Raw genomic sequence first — 21,059 nt, 5'->3', positions numbered from 1 at the left:
ATATTTTGTTCTGTCATATATATAAACATATACACATAAAGTTCTTTTAAACCAAACTTTTTCACATAAATATTCACTGATTTAAATAAAAATTGACAGAGGTAGAATTTGTATCAATGTTCATGATTTTCAGGAACAAGTACTTCAAATATTTCACTACTGTTCCGTTCTTTTAAAAATCCATATAGGAACTCATTGAAAGCCATTATTCTGAAAAGCAGGGGAAGGGAAAGGTGGATTAAGATAAACAAGATAAACAAAGTTACTCAATATATTCATAAAAAACTGAAATTCAATAATGTTTTAAATGAAATTATAGTCTCTAATAAAACCTTGTCTTCAGTTAAATTTAAGAAGTACTGTTTTACTTCCTCAGGTTAAAAAGTGCTGTTCTGTGCTTTAAAAAATGTTTTCGGTTGTCGTATTTATACTTTTTTGTACTTTGTTTTCTCAATAAGCATGTGTGATATTGTGATATAATAAGAAATATGTGTTTAGTTTCTGCCCCTGGTTCCTAGCACACAGCTCCTTGGAATTTCTGGAGTGATAAGTGTCTATGCTAATGAAATGACTGATGGCTGGCCACCCCTAAATAGCTTCAGGATGAGTGCTGGTCACCAGAAGACCTAGGCATGATTAGAGGGTTAGGACTTTCAGCCTTGTCCCTCAACCAGGGAGAGGAAGGGGCTACAAGTTGAGTTGATCACTAATGATGAATGATTTAATCAATGACGCCTACATTATGAAGCCTCCATCAAAACCCAAAAGGACTGGGTTCAGGGAGGTTCCAGATAGCTGAACACTTGGAGGTGCCCAGAGAGTGGTACACCCAGAGAGGGCATGGAAGCTCCGCTCCCCTTTCCCTATGCATCTCTTCCATCTGGATGTTCATCTGTATCCTTTGTAACATCCTTTGTAATAAATGGGTAAACGCAAGTAAAATATTTCCCTGAGTTCTGTGATCTGCTCTAGCAAATTAATCGAAACTGAGGAGGGGGTTGTGGGAACCTCAATTTATAGCAGGTCAGAAGCACAGGTCACACACAACCTGGGACTTGCAATTGGCATCTGAAGGCGGAGCAGGGTTGGGGGTGGGGGAGGGGTCTTGTGGGACTGAGTCCTTAACCTACGGCATCTGACACTATCTCTCTCGGTAGACAGTGTCAGAACTGAATTAAATTACAGGACACCCAGCTGGTGTCTGCTGGAGAATCTGGTGTCAGAAGTGTGTTGAGTAATATGTGAGAGTAGGAGAAACACTTGTTTTCTTCTATCTCAAACAGCATGCTTTAGATACAATAGTCAAACAAAATAACCAAAATTGGATTATATATTTTAACTATTAGAGAGACACTAATCTGAGAAACTATTTCATAGCTGAGCAATTAATTTCTGAGTGCTCATGGGGAAATCCCTTAAAACTTTTTTCAGTGACAATATTTAGAAAATGTGAATGGAAATGGATTACTAATTAACAATCTCATTAGGATACCTTTAAAATTAATTGTAAATTATTACAAAATTACAATTGTGAATTTGATAATGGTTGGAAGTGTTTTCTAATCCACATATACTATGATTGTTATAATTTTAAAAATGGAAAATTACAAGTGTTGGAAAGGATGTGGAGAACTAGAACCCTCATACATTGCTGGTGGGAATGTAAAACGGTGAAGCCATGTGTAGAACAGTCTGGCAGTTCCTCAGAAAGTTACATAGAATTACCATATGACTCAACAATTCTACTCCTAGATATATACCAAAAGATTTGAAAGCAGGGACTAAACCAGATATGTTTACACCAACATTCATAGTAGCATTATTCACAACAGCCACAAGATGGAGGAAACAACCCAGGTGTTCTCAACTGATGAAAAGATTTATAAAAAGTGGTTTATCCTACAACATGGATGAACCTTGAAAATTGTATTCTAAGCAAAATAAGCCAGAAGCAAAAGGACAAATATTGTCTAATTTCACTTATATGAAAATCTAAAATAGACAAACTCACAGAGACAGAAAAGTAGATTAGAAGTTACCAGAAAATGGGAAGGTGAAGTCAGAGGAGTGGAGAGTTACAGTTTAACAGGCACAGAGTTTCTGTTTGGGGTTATAAAAAAGGTTTTAGAATAGACAGCGGTGCTGGTTGCACAATACTGTGAATATAATTAATGCCACTGGGTTGTACACTTAAAAAATAGTTAATATGGAAAAGTTCGTATTATATACTTTATTGCAATTAGAAAAAGATTTCTAATTCATCACGGCTTTAGGGATTGCTGGAATCCACTGTGTTCTTTCTCAGTGGTTCTTAACGTGTGGTGTAGGGATCCGTGGGAGTCCTCAAAACCCTTTTGGGGAGTCTACAAATCAAGCTGATTTTCATAAAACCAGGGAATTATTTGCCTTTTCACTTTTTTTCTCATGGGTGTACACACTTGAGTTTTCCAGAGGCTACATAATGTGAAGGGCCAGTGAGTAAATCTTAGATTTTCAGGCCACAGGGTCTGTCACAACACTCAACTCTGCCTCTGTAGAAAATCAGTCTTAGACAATATGTAAAAAATGAGTGTGGCTATGCTCCAATAAAGCTTAATTTATAAAAACAGGCAGAGAGATTAGCCTGCAGACACTAATTTGCCAACCCCTGAACTAAACTGCAGCTGTGAATCAAACACGAGAAAATGTTTATGTTACATTGTTATACAGCTTTATAACAAGTCAGTGAACCACCACCTAATCACGTTCAAAATAATGCAGCAACTTAGAAGCTGTGAGGACAAAGTGACTGCAGTAAGCACTGAGAGGTGATCCTCAAAGTGAAAGAGGAAAATAAATGTTTTAAACATCACAAAAGCAAAAGCACAACAATCAGAAATCATTTAAATCTAGGCCCTACAGACACAGGGCATCGGTGCCTTAAAGCACAGTATATAGCTAATGTTTATAATGAGGATTCTGAGTCATGGAGGAAACAATTAACTATCTTGTATGTACGTCTATTAAAAGAGGCAAAAAGATGCATCAGTTTAAACAAGACTGACTTTATTTCTGTCAATGAGTATGCATTTTTCACAGTCATGAGCTGTCAAACCCTGGGTCTGACTCATGCTTCTCTCCTATTCACTCCCATCTCCAATGAGTCAGCATATCCCTTTGACCCTTCCTCAGTCAAATGTGTCCTAACTTTTTTTTTTTTTTTTTTTTTTAAAGATGACCGGTAAGGAGATCTTAACCCTTAGCTTAGTGCTGTCAGCACCACGCTCAGCCAGTGAGCGAACCGGCCATCCCTATATAGGAACCCACGGCCTTGGTGTTATCAGCACTGCATTCTCCCAAGTGAGTCACGGGACGGCCCAAATGTGTCCTAACTCTTTACAGCTATTTTGGAAAACAGGTTTGATGTACCTACTAAAGCTTGAACATATGCATATCCAGTGATCCAGCAACTTCACTCCTAAGTGTATACCCATAGCACTATTTGTAATAGCCCAAACTGGAAACTACCAAATGCCAATCAACAGTAGAATGAGTAAATAGATTGTGGTAAATCTACATAATGGTATTTCATTATGCAGCCAAAAGACTGAACAATCTACAAGTACACACGACAGTATGGACAGTACTGTTGAGGAAGAGAAGCCAGAAACATATGATTTCATTTATAAAATGTCAACAAACAGGCAGAAAGAATCTACGCTTTTTACAGCCAGGACAGTTACAAGGCTTATGACTAGAAGAGAGCCCAAGAGAGGTAATGTTTTGTTTCTTGATCTGGGTGCATGTTATACAGGTGTGTTCAGTTTGAAAATTCATTGAGCTGTACCTATAATGTGGCACTTTTCTGTAAGTATACTACAATTTACTTTTAAAAATCTGTCCTACCTTTAAATATTACACTGATTCTGAACTGATTATACTATTTATTTCATACCCTCTTACTGGTCTCTCTACTCTAGTTTCCACCCCTTCTGGTATGCCTCAAATACAGTTGTAAAGTTAATCGACCAGAAACAGTTCTTCATCTTGACCCCTCCCTTGTACCTATACTATTCACAGGAGGACCAATGTTCAATGGCTTCCCTTGATTTACAGTATAAAGTCTACAATCTTCAATTCAGACTAACATTCAATATACTCCATATAATCCACTCTAACTTTCAAACCTTTCTCCCTTATTCTCCCACAGCCTTCTACATGCATGTCCACACTTTTACCACTAATTATTTGTACCTTGAATTTGGCTCTTCATCAAATACCTACCTGTGATATCTCATATTGTCATTTAATGTTTTGTTGTAGATATCCTCTTTTCTAATTCAGGTATAATCTACATACACTAAAATATATGACCTGTAAATGTTCAGTTTAATGAGTTTTTACAACTGTAAAAATATCCATGTAACCACCACCACCAAGATAAAAAATATTTTCTTTACTCCTGGAATTTCCCCTGAACACCTTTCCAGGCAATCTCCCCTCCCCCTACATAGAAAACTACTTCCCAAGTTTTTACAAGCACAGATTAGTTTTCCCATCCTTGGTGTTACATACATACCTTTCTGATAATTATATATTTATATGTTCAGGAGAACTTGAAGGAGACTTCAGAGTAGAGCTAAGGGGTGGTGTAGGAAGACCATGTCGACGCATCTCTTGGATTGCTCTTTCTCTGTCAATAAAGACCAAACAAGAGAGACTATATGTAAGTACCATGAAAAACCAAATAGTGGTATACACATATAAGGTGCTATTATTGTTATTAGTTAAGTAATTTCTACTAAGTTAATTAATTAGTATTTCTCCTAAACTTAAATCTTATATCTTTATATGATTTCTACATAGTGGATAAAAGATTTCAATGAAAAGAATATGCATCATAAAAGATTGTTCAAAGCAGTTATGGTACAACCATGTTAGAATAAATAGTAGGCAACCATTAAAATAATATTTTAGAAACAAAATGCTCACAAAATATTTAATGAAAAAAGGAAGATACTAAGTGTACAAACAAATACAAGGGTACTTCAAAAGGTTCATGGAAAAATGGAATTAAAAGATAATACTAATCCTTCCATGAACTTTTTGAAGAACCCTCACACATGACTAGATGTTAAACTCAAAAATGCTACTAGTGACTATGGAAGGTAGAACTTACAGTTTTCCTCTTTATACTTTAAAATTTTTAAAAATTACAATAAATCAGTTTAATGTGGTCTAAAAACTTAATGCCTATATGTTAGCAGGCAAATTCCCTACCTTATTTGACCCTTCTGTGGGGTCTTGTGCTGTTAACCACTCTTGGCTACCATGACACTACCATCTCCCTGTTCTCTTTCTACTTATATGACCATTTCTTAGTTCTTTTATTGGATCCTTTTCTTCCGCCTCTACTTTCAACACTGGTGTTCCCCAGGGCTAGGTTTATATTCTCTCCTATGCTTTTATATGCCAACCACTCTCCCAAGTCTACATCTTCAGTTCTGTCCTGTGCTCCCAGACATCCCACAGGTACCTGACATACCCTAATTTGACCTTACCCTATTCTAACTTGACCTTCCCTTACTGTTTCCAGACAAGGGTAGGTTCCATCCTCCATCCAGTGTGCCCATAAAATCCTACACCCATCTCTACCCCTGCAGTTACATACTGTTTTTAAATGTCTACATATTTACATCTCTTCTTTATTATATTGTGTCCCCTGAGAGTCAGTTATTCATTTAAGTCAGTTATTCATTTATTCAACTGGTATTCTTAACACAAGACACAGTGCCTGGCCTATAATGAAATGATATTTGGGCTATTGTGCAGAGACACATCCTATAATAACAGGCTCTTTATTTTTATACTGAGCTAAATACAGAAAGATTGGAATACTAAAATGTATTCAGTTTACTCTTTGATTTTCTAGACTGTTAGACCACCCTTACATGGCAACCTTCCTCTTGTATTTAGGTATTAACACTCACCTTCTTCCCATTAATCAAAGACAGCCATTTAACTTTAATGTAAGGGGTGACCATGCATTGTTTGCACTTCACTAACTTCTCGCTTAAGCCCCAGGACCACACTTGCCCCTCTGAGTACAGAGCTTGGTTCCCTCCTCTGTACCTTCCTTCCCATCTCTTCTTGCACATCCATCTAGCCCTGCTCCTTCTTCCTGCCTAAAAACTCCCAAGTGTCAGAAATGAAGGAGCACATTTCCTCTGTCATGCTTTCTTTCTCCATGCATGAATCTGCCCCCACCAAGCATGATGATTACGTTGCTATGTTCTTTGTGGGCTAATCAGAGCCTCTGGCCTAGCCTTTTTCTGCCTTGAGTTCTTCAATATACAGGATTTCTACCTAGTTTGGTGTTTCTCGAACTTTTGTCATTATTACTCTCCCCAAGGAACTTTTTTAGACAATTTTTCCCCCAGATTATCCACCAACCCCATGAAATTTTAATACATAGATACACTTTATCTACTGTGATGCATTGGAGGCCCATAAGACATTGTAATTCCTAGTAATACCTAAGATTTTTTTGCAACCTCCTCCCCCACCACCAAGGGCCAATTTTTATCCCTTGGGGGAAGGGGATGACATTGCTCCTATGAGAATGCTTAACTTGGTTGGATGGTAAAGAGCAGGAAAGACATGGCCATACAGCTCAAGGTTTCTTTGAGGGCCAGGGTCAGGGAAAAAGAAGAGGAATTCAAGGGGGAAGTCTGTAACCTTGGGCTACAGAGAGATTGATTTAGGACTCTTAAATTACAGAGAATTTATCATTAAGAAATGGAAATCATGGAGTTCCGGTCAAGATGGTGGAACAGATGGTCCCCAGCATTACTCTCTCCCACAAATCAACTAATTTACAACTATAAAAATGTAACAACAGCAAAGCTGGGGCTGCTAGTGTTCAGGGGAAGAGGAGGAGAGACCTATGGAGTTCATGTAGGGGGAGAAACCACGATGAGAGAAAGAAAAAACCGCTCAGAGGGTTTCAGGCCATGGCTACTTTAAGGCTGGAACTGCTGAGTGCATGGAGCAGGAGCTGGCAGAAACCGCAGCTGTGGCCTTTGGATGGAGTTGCTTGGAGGTGGCAGGGGAGAAGACCTGGACAGCAAGACCACTAATAGGGTTCCTCTGGACCCATGCAGGAGCGAGGAGCCAGAACAGCTGAAAAAGGGGAACCATTCAGAGCCCGGAGAGTCATTGCAAGGGACAAGCATAGGGCCCATCCCAGGAGAAGTATTTGGAGCATGGGTGGTAGAGGAGACGGGCTCACTAGGAGAACACTGGGACATAGCTAGCACAGCCAACCTGCCCCCCCCAATCAGTGCAGGACCACTCTAAGGAGACTGGTCGGGAATGCAGAATTGTATGGGGTGTAGTTTGACGAAAAGATTCAGGCCCAAATCAGAGTTTCTACATAACCCAGGTGCACCCGGTCTCTGGAGAGCCAAAGTACCTATAAGGTCAACCATTAAACCCTGAGCTGCACAAAAATTCTTCCCTAGGGAAACAGCATCAAAGCAGCAATTTAGCTCAACCACACAGCTCAAGTACTGGTTCCCACAGAAAGTTTCCTCATTTTAGAAGTAAGCAAAGGACAAAAAATTAGTTCCAGCCCACACACACCACCAGCGCCTTGGGGCCCACCTGGGGACCTGAGGCATGAAGTCAGGGACCGGAACACCTGCCCACAACCACACACACCGCCAGTGCCTTGGGGTCCAACTGGGGACCTGAGGCTTGGAGCCAGGGACCAGACCCCCCCACCCATCCACAACCAGGCACACCACCAGCGCCTTTGGGGCCCAGCCCAGGGCATGGAGCCAGGGACTGGACCCCCACCCACCCACAACCAGGCACACCACCAGCGCCAAGGAGCATGCCAAAAACATCACCTCCATGTGGGTAGCCCACCACAGCCACCACAGTAACCACAGCTGCCACGAAAGTGGCTAGACGTCACAACCACCATGCAGATGGTCCACCAGTCACTGGAGTGCACTGATACAAGGAGAGTCACCAGCAGAGACCAAAGGAAAGAATAGGATGTCTCTCTCCACAAAGCCCATTCCAGTGTGACAGAAGCAGCATCTGCTCTATGAAAATATTTGGGAACCTGAACACACCTTTCATCATTGGAAAGATCATCTAGGCAACAAATCAACAGAGTAACCATTACTCTTTCAGAGGGAGAGAAGAAATCTAGGGTTATAAGTGGTGGGAGGAGGAGACAGGGGGGGATAGGGAGAGATTGGACAAGGGGCATAAAGAATAAGTACTGTTTGTAACAATATACATACTAGTAATATTGATTTGATCAACATATGTCAACATTGAATCCTAAAATATGTATAATCGATTATGATTCAATTAAAAAAAATGGAAATCATTATATACGTATAGTTTAGCATATTCAGAAACTAGATCTTCTAAATTATACAAAATTAACAACACTGCTTTCATGTTATTGCTGCAACCTAAGGCTCCATTTGTCTTTGAAATCATAAATAATGACTGTATGTTAAATTCCCTCTATACTTCATTTTTTTGGTGCTTTTTTCTCCTTATCTTCTTCCCTCTATATTTAAAAAAGCAAATCACTCAAAAGTTTTGATATAAATGGATAATAAAAGAACTCAAAAACAGAATAAGCAATTTGATCACTATTTGAGAGTGAAATCTCAGGAAGGTTAATGTCTGTGGTATTAATATAGTAGGAAAGAGTAAGAGAAGAAAAGTAACTTGGCAACTGATTTGTAAATTGAACTTTAATTCTTGAAGCAGGTCTCGTTCCTGCATGTAACACTTGGGAATTAAAATTTTCAACAAAAAGCAAATGAGCCCAAATATGAGTATGAAAATTACTAAAGCTGTAGGGAATATATTACAGAGGTTAAGAGCACAGGCTTTAGAAGTGGACAGGTCTGCCTGGATTTTAGTCTTGGCTCTGCCATTTACTGTTTGTATGGCCTCAGTTTCCTACGATATAGGTATAATAAAGACTGTTGGTAGGATTAGTCAGACGCACACACAGTGTCTGGCACATATTTGTTAGTAAAGATCATCATGATCATCATCATTGCCTTTATGATGATTTGTACTTGGAGCTTCCTACTTGGACCATATTTTTTTGTGCTCTTGTAGGGATTGTTGTTGATTCTCTACTTATACCCTTTGAAATAATGGCTTAATTTTGCCCTGAGGAAAGCTATAGGAATCATTTACATAATACTTGCTATTTATTTACTGTAGGGATGTAATCTTTCACAATACTTGTTGCCTTTTTAGGAAGAATTACCAAAGAACTTTATTTTATATATTAATGCTTAAAAAGAGTTTGCTATTTGTAAGCCATATTAAATCCTTTTTGGAATAGTACAAGGAATACATAAAAACACTGTCTGATGCTAAACAATTTATTCTTACCGTTCATATCTTTCTGTTGAAATCTGCCTTTTCAGAGCATCATAATCTGTTTGTAATTGCGCCACTTTAGCTCGAAGCATGGTATTTTCCCGGCTTTGACTAGTTCTTAAAAAGAAATTTAAAAATCAGAAAAATAAATAACATTCTGTTTTGTACAGTTGAGCACTATGGATTTTTTTTTTTAGTAGTAAATACAAATAGAGATGATACTTAAGGACAGAAAAAGAGAAGATCAAGACCTTTCAACAATCATTCTCCAAACTTCTGGAGCTTTATCACAAAGTTTTCTTTTTAATCCACCTAGCTTATTTAACATTTACTGAGCTTCTAATATGTGCTAGGCATTGCAGCAGTGCTGAAGATACAAATATGAACAAGACATGAATGGTAACATCAGGTGTGAGGTATTTTCATTGGCTTTTTCTTAACTTTTGCCTCAGAAAGAAAAATATTTTTAACTAAGAGATATGCCTAAACCTCCCCATCTAAAAAAGATAACACCCATCTCCCCAAAGGTAATCAATACACTTATGACAGTCAAACCTCATAGCCTTTTCCACGTCTTTTTCCAAATCTACAGCATGAGACACAGCTGACTCCTCCCATCCTGAAATGCTCTCTCCTTCACTGACTCTTCCGTTCATTCCTCAACTTTAGGCATTTTCCTAAAGTTCACTCTTCTCAGTCACTCCCACAGTACCACCTCTGTGGTGAAGATCTACAAGTCTACATCTCCAAACATTATGTCTCTGCTGAGCTATTCCTCTGAAGTTCCAAAAGCAGCAGACACTAAGTCAAATATGTTGGTTTTGGACCACGCTTCTCACTCTCACACCTCTCCTCCCCCTCAAAAAAAAAAAAAAAAAAAAAAAAAAACTAAAGCATTTTTGACAAGCTATTTTCCTTGCATAGGCTGATTTATAATACTTACAATTTGCTTTCTGAAAGGGTTAACTTCTCCTTAAGTAGCTGAATTTCAGTATCCTTCTCATGGGAGGTTAAATGAGAATGAAATTCTTTATCTCTATTTGTAGCCAACAATGATTCAAGGTTTTTAATTGTATGTCTCTCACTTGACAGTTGATTTTTTAACAGCTCTGATTCTGATTTTACATTTTCTAATTCTACTACAACCTAAAGGAAAAACAAAGATTAGTTCAGTACAATTTTAGACTTACTCTGAAAAACTATTTATCTGACAATATAGCTCTGCAGATCTATTCAACCATCAGTTGCTGCATTTTGGGTACTGGTTAAAGATTTTAAATCATTTCTTTATCTATAAAAAACACCTTATTTTCAAAATAATCTTTGCTATTTTTATTAAGAGCTTATTTGGCTATAAGGCTTACTCCAATCCTCAAATAGTTTTCACTCATGCTATCTTGTCAAGAGAGGCTCATTAACATAAAATCCTAACACACGGCCACCCTATCAGCAATGAGGGCCTCCTGGTCTATTAAATATGCTTATTCTGACTACATAGTCAACACAGTATTGTAGCTTCTCTCTAGATGAGTGAAAATTGAAAACACCCATGTTTGAAAACACACACCAGACTGTGTAAAGTAATGCCTCAGTATGGGAGTGGGAAGTTCTAGCTAATTGTTTAATTAAGATTTAAATGCCTTGAGATTTTTATCAGGAAAAATATTCCACTTAGGAAACACTGAATTGTTCGATCCTTCATTCAAGTCTTACTTTTTTAAACAGAGAAAGAATGTATTCATATGTATTACTAATTTATAATTACAACGTTCATAATTTCCTAAATACCCATCTATTCCAAAACAGAGAATGTCTCATTTCATCACCATGTTTGCTCCAGAAATCTTGAAAAAGAATCTAGTTAGTCAAATCTAGTCAAAATCCTGAAGTCAGGGCCGAGCCCGTGGCGCACTCGGGAGGGTGCGGAGCTGGGAGCGCAGCAGCGCTCCCGCCACAGGTTCGGATCCTATATAGGGATGGCTGGTGCGCTCGTGGTGCGGCCGGTCACAAAAAAGACAAAAAAAGAATAATAATATTAATAAATTAATTAAAAAAAAAAATCCTGAAGTCAAAAATAACTACTCTAAAGGGAAAAGAATATACTGGGTAGTGAATGGTTAAGTAAAACAGTTAGAGTGGGGCTCAATAAATAACGTGCCAAGACAATTTCTCTTTAGTTCTTACCCTCTCATACTCGAGGTTTTTGGAATTCAATTGCTGAGTCATAACATCTTTGCCTGAATCAAGCTTAATGCAAAGTTCTCTAAGAGATGATAAATCATTTAATACTGCTGCTTTCTCATTTTCTTGACGTCTCAGCTCTTCTTCTACTCTAGACATGGCTTTTGCCATTGATGAGATTTGAGATTCATAAGCATGATGTGCATTTATGTGCTGAGAAAAGAAAAACAGGTAAAAAGTTAAAGCAACCCAATAATTTTAAGGGCTTGACTCTGTGCAGCCATGACCTTGCTTTAGAAAAATATGACAGCCAATTTTTGCGTATTTTAAAATACTGTCAGGAAGGTACCTGCTATTTAAAGATGGCCTATTTAATGCTTAAAAAAGGAATTGTATATAATTATTAATCATGGTAACCAAGTACCTCATGTATATATCTGGAAGATGCAAACATGAAAATGATTGTGTCAGGGGGTTGTGAATATGAGGAATTTTTGAAGTTATATTAAATTTTTCCTTTTTAAATTTTCCGATAATAAATGCTGTTTCAAGAAAAAGTAACATATATACTTATCATTCCCCAACTGTCTTCAGTTAAATTCAACATTTCAAAAATGGGGTTTACTTTAAAACTAAATACCTGAAGTCATATTTCAATTTAATTGAACTTAATAATAATACACAACTTTATAAGATTTTAATAACTTTAATGAGCAAAATTTGAAATACTGATAAAGATTTTGTTTTCCTAGAATAACCCACATTTTGTGAATAATAAATACAAACTGATTTCAACTCTACTTCTAGATTTTGGGAACAATTCCACACTTGAAAATGAAATTATTTTTACAGATTTTACTGAAATGATTCAACATTAAGAACCTAATATTGTGCTGTGAAGATTTAATAAATTTCAACAGTGGCAGAAAAGTAAATATTTGGGTTTTCCAAATATTAACGCATTAATTAATATAAGTTCTAATGAACTAAATATAAACGCGTAAAAGCCAATTTCATATATCCCATTAGAACATGAACAATGTCAAAGAACAAAAAAATTAAAGAATACAGTCAGCTTTCTGTATCTGTGGAAGATTGGTTCCAGGACCCCTGAAGAAATCCAAGTCCGTCATGTAAAATGGCATAGTACAGTTGGCCCTCCATATCTGTGGATGCGAGACCAACTGATACGAAAGGCCGACTATAGTTTCTGAAAAGCTCTTCTGAAGGTTGAAAAGCATTCCTTTAATTAACTTTTTTTAAAAAATTAACTCTTCGTAATAGAAAATACATATACAGATAGTATATTAGTTTCCTAGGACTGTCATAACAAATTACTGCAAACTAGGTGGCTTTAAACAACAGAAATTTATTCTCTCACAGTTCTAGAGGCTAGAAGTCCAAAATTAAGGTAGTTGGCAGGGCTGATTCCTTCCAAAGATTCTGAGGGTGAGGCTGCTCCATGTCTCTCTCCTAGCTTCTGGTGGTTGCTGACAAAGTATGGTGTTCATTGCCTTGTAGACATATCACTCCAATCTCTCTTGGTCTTCACACGGCATTCTCTCCTGTCTTCTGTGTCCCTCATCTTATGACACCAGTCATCATTCACTAGGTTAAGGCCCACCCTAATTCAGCATGACCTCACCTTAAATTAATCACATCTGCAAAGACCCTATTTCCAAATAAGGTCCGACTCACAGGGACTGCAGGTTAGGATTTCAACATGTCCCTTTGGTGAACACAATTTTACCTCTTCTCTGGCGCCCCCCAAATTCATGTCCTTTCCATCTACAAAATCCATTCACTCCATCCCAACACTCTAGCATCAACTCTAAGTCCAAAATCTCATCTAAGATTCATCTGAATCAGATATGGGTGAGACTCTGAATATGATCCACCTTGGGGTAAAATTCCTCTCTGTTTACAGACTACAGTACAGAATACACTAGAAAAAAAGTTAATCTGCCTTCAAAATTCAGTGGCGGAACAGACACAGAATAGACAGTCCCGTTCCAAAAGGGAGAAAATAGAAGGAATAAAGGGGTTACTAATCCAAAGTAAGTTTGCAACCAAACAGGGCAAGTTCCATTAGACTTCAAAGCCTAACAATAATGATCAGTGGCTCAATGCTCTGTCCTCTGGGCCTGCCAGGGTGGTCCTATCCTCTCAATCTTCCGCTATAGCTTGTTCCTGAAGGATGGTAGCCCTGCCCTCTGGAACCAGGAGGCAGTGGCCTCATCCCCTAGGCCACTGCCCTCTGGGCTTGGGGTGGCAGCAGCCCTACCAGCCTCTGAGCTGCCCTTCGCAGCCCTGCTGGTCTCTGAGCAATCCTTAAAAGTCATTTTTCCTTTTTCTTGAAGGTGAACACATATTTGTAGCCAGGTAGCTCTACTGGCCCATTTTCGGCCAGCAGGATCCCAGAAGTGCAACAGCTTTCCTTCATTTCATCTCATTTCTGTCTCTTTCAATCAAAGCCGGTGGTGTTTCTGCTGAGTTGATTGACTGGAACCATAAGTCACATACCTAATCTCTTCATCAAGAGTTGTCTAGCCAAACTCTTGGCCCTGTCTCCAAAGCACACTATCTGGATGGGCTAAGAATCTTCCAAAATTATCAAGTTCTGGTTCCTTTTTTGCTTAGCAGTTCCTTCTTCAATTTCTTTCCTCTTACATTCTGCTATAAGCAAAAAGTTGTCCCTTCCACACTTCGCTTAGAAACTTCAGCTAAATGTCCAAGTTCATCACTTACAGGTTCTACTTTCCTCCCAACAGGAGACCATAATTTAGCCAGTTCTCTGCGACTTTATAAGAAGGATTATCTTTTCTTCAGTTTTCAATAACATGTTCCTCAACTCCACTAGAGACATCACCAGAAGAAATATTCATATTTCCAGCAAAATTCCATTCATGATGATATACAAGGGTACTTCAAAAAGTTTGTGGAAAAATAGAATTAAAAGATAACATGAATCTTTCCATCAACTTTTTCAAGTACCCTCGTGTATATTTTGTAAATGGTAGAGGTTTTTTCTACAGCCCTCTCTGCTTTCTGAGCCCTCACCACAATTGCCTTTGATATCTATATTTCCATCATCTCTTCAAGGCAATCCAGGTGTTTTCTATCAACCACCTCAAAACTCTTCCAGTCTCTACCCATTACTCAATTCCAAAGTCACTTTCATCTTTTTAGGTGTTTGTTACAGCAGGAACCCATTTCCTGCTATATTAGTTTCCTGGAGATGCTATAACAAATTGCCACTAATTGGACGCCTTAAAAAAACAGACATTTATTCCCTCACAGTCCTGGAGGCTAGATGTCCAAAATTCAGGTGTTGGTAGGTTTGGTTCCTTCTGGAAATTCCGAAGCAGAATCTGTTCCATGCCTTTCCCAGTTTCTGGTGGTTACTGACAATCCTTGGTGTTCCTTGATTTGTAGACCTCTCATTCCAAATTCTACCTGTGTCTTCATATGGTGTTCTCCCCTGTGTCTTCTGTATCCAAATCTCCCTCATCTTGTAAGGACATCAGTCACTGGTTTAGAGTCTACCTTAATCCAGTATGACCCTCATTTTAATTTTATTACATCTGCAAAGACACTATTTCCAAATAAGGCAGTGGGGATTAGGACCTAAATGTATCTTTCTGGAGGCCATAATTCTATCTAGTACAAATAGTACTTTTTCTTGAAAGATGAAGATTACAAAACTATACCAACAAAACCAAACAAAAACAAAAGTAATAGCCAACTATTCTAGACCAATCTAACCCAGAGTCCCTATATTTTAACTGAACTCAAAAAATTTATTATGAAATTTTTATTCGACTGTCTTTATAACAAAAGCTTACTTAAATCCACATGCAAAAGAATGATGTTGGAGCCTTACTTTATACCATATACAAAAATTAATGCAAATGAATCAAAGACCTGAACATAAGAGCTAAAACTATAAATGTTTTAGAAGAAAACATAGGGGAAAGCTTCATGACACTGGATTTAACAATGATTTCTGGGATATAACACCAAAAGTATAGGCAACAGCAAAAAATTGATAAATTGGACTTCATCAAAATTAAAAACTTTTGTGCATCAAAAACTGTCAAAAGAGTAAAAAGGCAACCCATAAATGGGAAAAAGAAATTTACAAATCACATATTTAATAAGGTATTATTCTCTAGAATATATGCCTACAACTCAATAATAATGAAAAAAAAATCTGATTAAAAAATGGACAAAGGACTTGAATAGACATTTCTTCAAAGAAAACATACAAAATGGTCAATAAACACATAAAAAGATGCTCGACATCACTAATCATTAAGAAAATGCAAATCAAAACCACAATGAGATACCATTTCACTCCCATTAGAAGTAGCTATTATCAAAAACCAAACAAAAAACAAAAACAGAAAACAAGTGTTGACAAGACTGTGGAGAAATTGGAACCCTTGTGCATTCCTGTTGGGAATGTAAAATGGGGCAGCCCCTATGGAAAACCATAGGACGGTTACTCAAAAAATTAAACATAGAATTATATGATCCAGCAATTCCACTTCTGGGTATAAACCCAAAGGAATTGAAAGCAACAACCTGGCCAGATATTTGTGTCCATGTTCATGGCAGCATTATTCTCAGTAGCCAAAAGGTGGAAACAAACCAAATGTCCATCAGCAGATGAATGGATAAACAACATGTGGTTATATATATACAATGGAATATTATTCAGCCTTAAAAAGGGATGAAATTCTGACACGTGCTACAAGATGGGTGAACCTTGAGGTAAAGTGAACCTTAAGGCTAAGTGAAATAAGCCAGTCACAAACATACAAACATTGTATGATCCCACATATATGAGTTGTCTACAGTAGACAAATTCATACAGACAGTAGAACGGTGCTTGACAGGGATGGGGTAGGGGAGAACTGGGAGTGAGTGTTTACTGGGTACAGTTTCAGCAGGAGAATGTGAAGAGCACAGGAGATGGATGGTGGTGACAGATGCGGAACACTGTGAATGTACGTAATGCCACAGAACTGTATGCTTAAAAACAGTTAAATTAGCAAATTTGATGTTATTTATCTTTACTACAATAAAAAAAAATAATGGAGTTCCTAAGCAAATTATCAGAATTAATGACAAAAACTTTCCACTGAACTTGATTTTATCGATGTTTACAACCTTACTTCAGTAAATTATCTTTGAATATATCTTTATATTATATGTCTTTATATTATATCTATAATGTAAACATATTATAATTATGTCTAATTATCTTTAAACATATTTAAAATGTTTTCTATTTTAGTAAATGTCTTTATAAGACAAATGAATGTATTACCTCCTGAATTTCTTTTTCTAATAGCTCCACTCTTTCTCGAAGGTGTCTCCTCTCTGTGTCAATAGAAAGAAGTTCCAGTCGAACTGAGCTGCTTTCTCCCTCAGCTTGATGGGCTTTCACCTCCCAGTCTTCAGCACGGTTATGAAGCATCTGAAATCTATCTAACAAATCTTGATTTTCTTTTTCCTGGTGTAAGCATAATTAAATTGTTTCTAAATTAGTAACTGTAACTCACTGGAACAACCATGTCATAAACACATACACATATTGGGAATTCTGTTCTAATTTACGAAGCATTAGATATCTGTGCAGGGACTGTACTAAGATCTGTGGGGAAATATAAAAAGACAGTAGGGAAGATCCCCACTGTCAAACATTTAATATCAAATAGTGAAGACAGAATGAGCAAACATGGAAAAAAAAAAAAAAAAGTCCTAAATCCACTCTAAACAATGTTTTTTACCTTAGCTGCCATTAAGCTTTCCCATCGTGACACCTCTGTTATGTAATTATGAACTCTATTCTTCATTTCTTCTTTTTCTTGGACTGCTGCTTCCAATTCCAATGAGATTTCCTATGAACCAAAAAATTGAAGACAATCTAAAATAAACACAGCACCAAATGTGTTCTGTTTATAGTCAAATAGTTCCTTTGGAATTTGGGAAGAAAGAGGAGGAAAAGAAGTAAAACTGTTCCTAAGTGGTATTTTCACATATTCTTCCTGGCTGATCTTGACTTTTTAACTAAACTATACTACACATCTCCCAGAATAGTCCTTACCATATATCTGACATTTACACCAAGGGCTACCTATGGTCAGGGGTTAACATTTTTAAAAAATTTATATATCAGCAATATGCTTTACACTGATTAATACTTAAAGAAATTTTCTAAAATATAAAATATTTAAAACAGGAAAATCATTGGTCTTCCTGGTATAATCCTTTAATAAATCAACACAAATAAAGCCAATACCTTTCAGTATTTGCCACTCTAAAATATTCATTAATTTACTCATAGGTATATCTCTAAGCCAGTGGCAGTAAGCACAAATAATTAAAATCTGCCATTGGTCTTTAAAACATAGAAACTTTCACCTGAGAATGATGCTATCACCCTATTGGGTGAGAATTTCTGCCACAGAGAATTCCATGCTCCCAGCATTAGGTTTCCTTGAAACAAAGACCAAAATGGTAAGGAGACCACAGTTGTATCCATTAGATACCCTGTGATATATAGCAGCATTCTAAATTACTTTTTTTTTTTTTTGGCAGCTGGCCATTATGAGGATCTGAATCCACCACCTTGGTGTTATAAAGCTGTGCTCTAACCAACTGAGCTAACTGGCTAGCCCCTAAATTACATTTTTTAATACCCTGATAAGTAATTCTTTAAGGAGGATGGTGTTTTTATTGTTTATATTCATATCATAAAATTTTAGAAAAATACTTAGAATTTTAGTATTTAGTAAACAATAAAGAGGTACCATAAATGATCAAAGTTTAAGCATTGTGTTCATACCTGGTTTTCTCTTGCCACTGTAGCCAGATCATCTTGTAATCTTCTGTTTTCCTTAAAAGATATTTCTCTAGATCTTCCTACTTCATCAAGTTCTTTGTGAGCTGCATCAAGCTGGCGCCGGAGGCTGCTTATCTCACGGTCTTGATTAGTCAATGTTTCTTTTAGCTGGCTGTTAAATGAGGGACATGAAAATAATTTTAAAAGCTTTTTGGCATAGGGGAAACACTTCAGGAAGTAGAACTGGACAAAGATTTAATGAATAAGACCTCCAAAGCACAGGCAACAGAACGAAAAATAAACAAACGGGATTGTATCAAACTAAAAAGCTTCTGCAAAGCAAAAGAAACAATTAATAGAGCAAAAAGACAATCTACAGAGTGGGAAAAAATATTTGCAAACTATGCATCTGACAAGTGATTAATATCCAGAATACACAAGGAACTCAAACAACAGTAAAAAACCAAATAACCCAGTTAAAGAATGGGCAAAGGAGCTAATAGGCATTTCTCAAAGGAAGATATATAAATGGCTAACAGACATGAAAGAATGCTCAACATCATTCAGCATAAGGGAATGCAAATCAAACCCACATTGACATATCATCTCACCCCAGTTAGACTGGCTATTATCAAAAAGACAGAGAATAACAAATGCTAACAAGGATGCAGAGAAAGGAGAACCCTCCTACACTGTTGGTGGGACTGTAAATTGGTCCAACCTTTATGAAAAACAGTGTGGAGGTTCCTCAAATAACTACAGATAGAACTGACATATGATCCGGCAATTCCACAGCAGGATATATACCCAAAGGAATGGAAATCATCATGTTGAAGGGATACCTGCACCCCCATGTTTACTGCAGCTCTGTTTACAATAGCCAAGAGCTGGAACCAGCCTAAATGTTCATCATTGGACAACTGGATAAGGAAAATGTGGTATATATACACACAATGGAATACTACTCTGCCAAAAAAAAAGAATGAAATATGGCCATTCACAGCAACATGGATGAACTTAAGAGAAAATCATGTTAAGTGAAATAAGCCAGTCACAGAAAGAGAAATACCACATACTCTCACTCAAAAGTGGAAGCTAAAAAATAAACAAATTAAAAAAAAAGAGAAAGATACAACAAGCACAATAATATGTTGAGTTTTCAAAAAGAGAGAACAGAACTAAGGTTACCAGAGGTGAGAAAGGGAGAAGGGAGGGCGCATAAGGGAGGAACTGGTAAAGGGCCATGAAAAACGATTACTTTGTAGAATGTTGAATATACTTATTATCCTGATTTCAGCATCACACATTGCACACAGGTAATGATATTCAACTCTGTACCCCACAGAAATGTACAATCAACTATGTTACAATAAAATAAATAAATAAACAAAATCCAAAAACACAAAAAACAAAAAAAAGTGTATAACCTAGAGAAAAAAACAAAAACAAAATCTTTTTGGAAAACAGTAGTTGACTTATTAAAAGAAAACTGTTATAATCTAAATAAGTAGACAAGAAATTATAACTGCTGCATTAAGATACTGATTAGTTAGCTAAAGCAGATATTTTAGATGGCTACAAATCATTACATGCAAATGAAGTCATAAAATAAATGTATTATTCCAAAAGTGAAGTAAACACATAAAACTTTCAAGTGTTAAGAGTAAAACATAATAGATTCAACTGGCAAACATTTATTAAATGTTTATATTCCCCGCTATTATATAAAATTTAAGGGTATGTAAAATTTAAATATAATTAGTGACTTTCGTCTTTAAGTGGTTTACAATCTTTCTGGAAAGACCAGACATAAAATGTAAAATTTTGTAACACTGTTCAAGATAGGTTTAGATGGAGAATAAATTCAAGATTAGCTACTAATCTAAGTTTTAATGATTAGGGCCAGAAAAAGGAAATTACAGTAAAAATAAAGAGCAAATAGGCATGTTAAAGAATAGTTAATAAGACATAAATGTTTAGATGTGGACGACAGACGAGGGGAGAAAAAGAGGATAACATTTTCAAGCAGGAAACTGAGAAAATGATACTACCATTGGCAAAAGTGCGGAAACTGAAAAAGGAAATTTTCCTACTGCTGGATTACTACTAAATAGATATAGCCATAGTCACTGAAAATTTCAAAAAAGCTGGATGCCATTTCATTAATCACTTACTTCATGGATAATTCATACTCTGAGACTGTTATCTTCATATGAGCAATAGCTTTTTCCTACAAAAATTATAAAAATACATAAGTTTCTATACCATTCAAGAAACGTCTTTAGCTAAATTTATATAATTTATTACATTTATATAGTTCAAATATATGGTTCAATCATATAAATTATGCCATAAAAGAAAACTTCAAGTAAACATATTTTTGAGTACCAATTATAATTCACATATTGGCACTTTTCTACCCTAAGAACTTGAATGGTTTCCTTGAGTTTGCTTTAATGAGGTCTAATAAAATCACATTTTAGAAATAGATAAAATCACATTTTGAAGATTCATATTATTGAGATGAAACATATCAGAAGTCATGCCTTGGGTCTTGGGAACTTGCACATGGGTGACTAGAACAGCATATTTGAAACAGATAATAAAATAATCT

The 21,059-nt window shown here is 36.7% G+C and overlaps 1 protein-coding gene across 1 annotated transcript in view; it reads right to left on the bottom strand.

The window, feature by feature from the left end:
* Positions 1-4,569: 4,569 nt before the first annotated feature.
* CEP135 (centrosomal protein 135) overlaps positions 4,570-21,059 on the bottom strand; it is a 57,185-nt gene continuing 40,695 nt past the window's right edge. Inside the window, exons 17-24 of the mRNA XM_063108738.1 lie at positions 20,620-20,675; positions 18,449-18,617; positions 17,391-17,501; positions 16,928-17,113; positions 11,596-11,805; positions 10,355-10,557; positions 9,424-9,528; positions 4,570-4,672 (exon numbers count right to left, since the gene is read on the bottom strand). Of these exons, the coding sequence (XP_062964808.1) occupies positions 4,570-4,672; positions 9,424-9,528; positions 10,355-10,557; positions 11,596-11,805; positions 16,928-17,113; positions 17,391-17,501; positions 18,449-18,617; positions 20,620-20,675 (1,143 nt within the window). The remainder of the gene's footprint in view (positions 4,673-9,423; positions 9,529-10,354; positions 10,558-11,595; positions 11,806-16,927; positions 17,114-17,390; positions 17,502-18,448; positions 18,618-20,619; positions 20,676-21,059) is intronic.

Source organism: Cynocephalus volans, chromosome 9 (assembly GCF_027409185.1).
Source record: "Cynocephalus volans isolate mCynVol1 chromosome 9, mCynVol1.pri, whole genome shotgun sequence".
NCBI lineage: Eukaryota > Metazoa > Chordata > Mammalia > Dermoptera > Cynocephalidae > Cynocephalus > Cynocephalus volans.
This window is presented reverse-complemented; position numbering and strand designations above follow the sequence as displayed.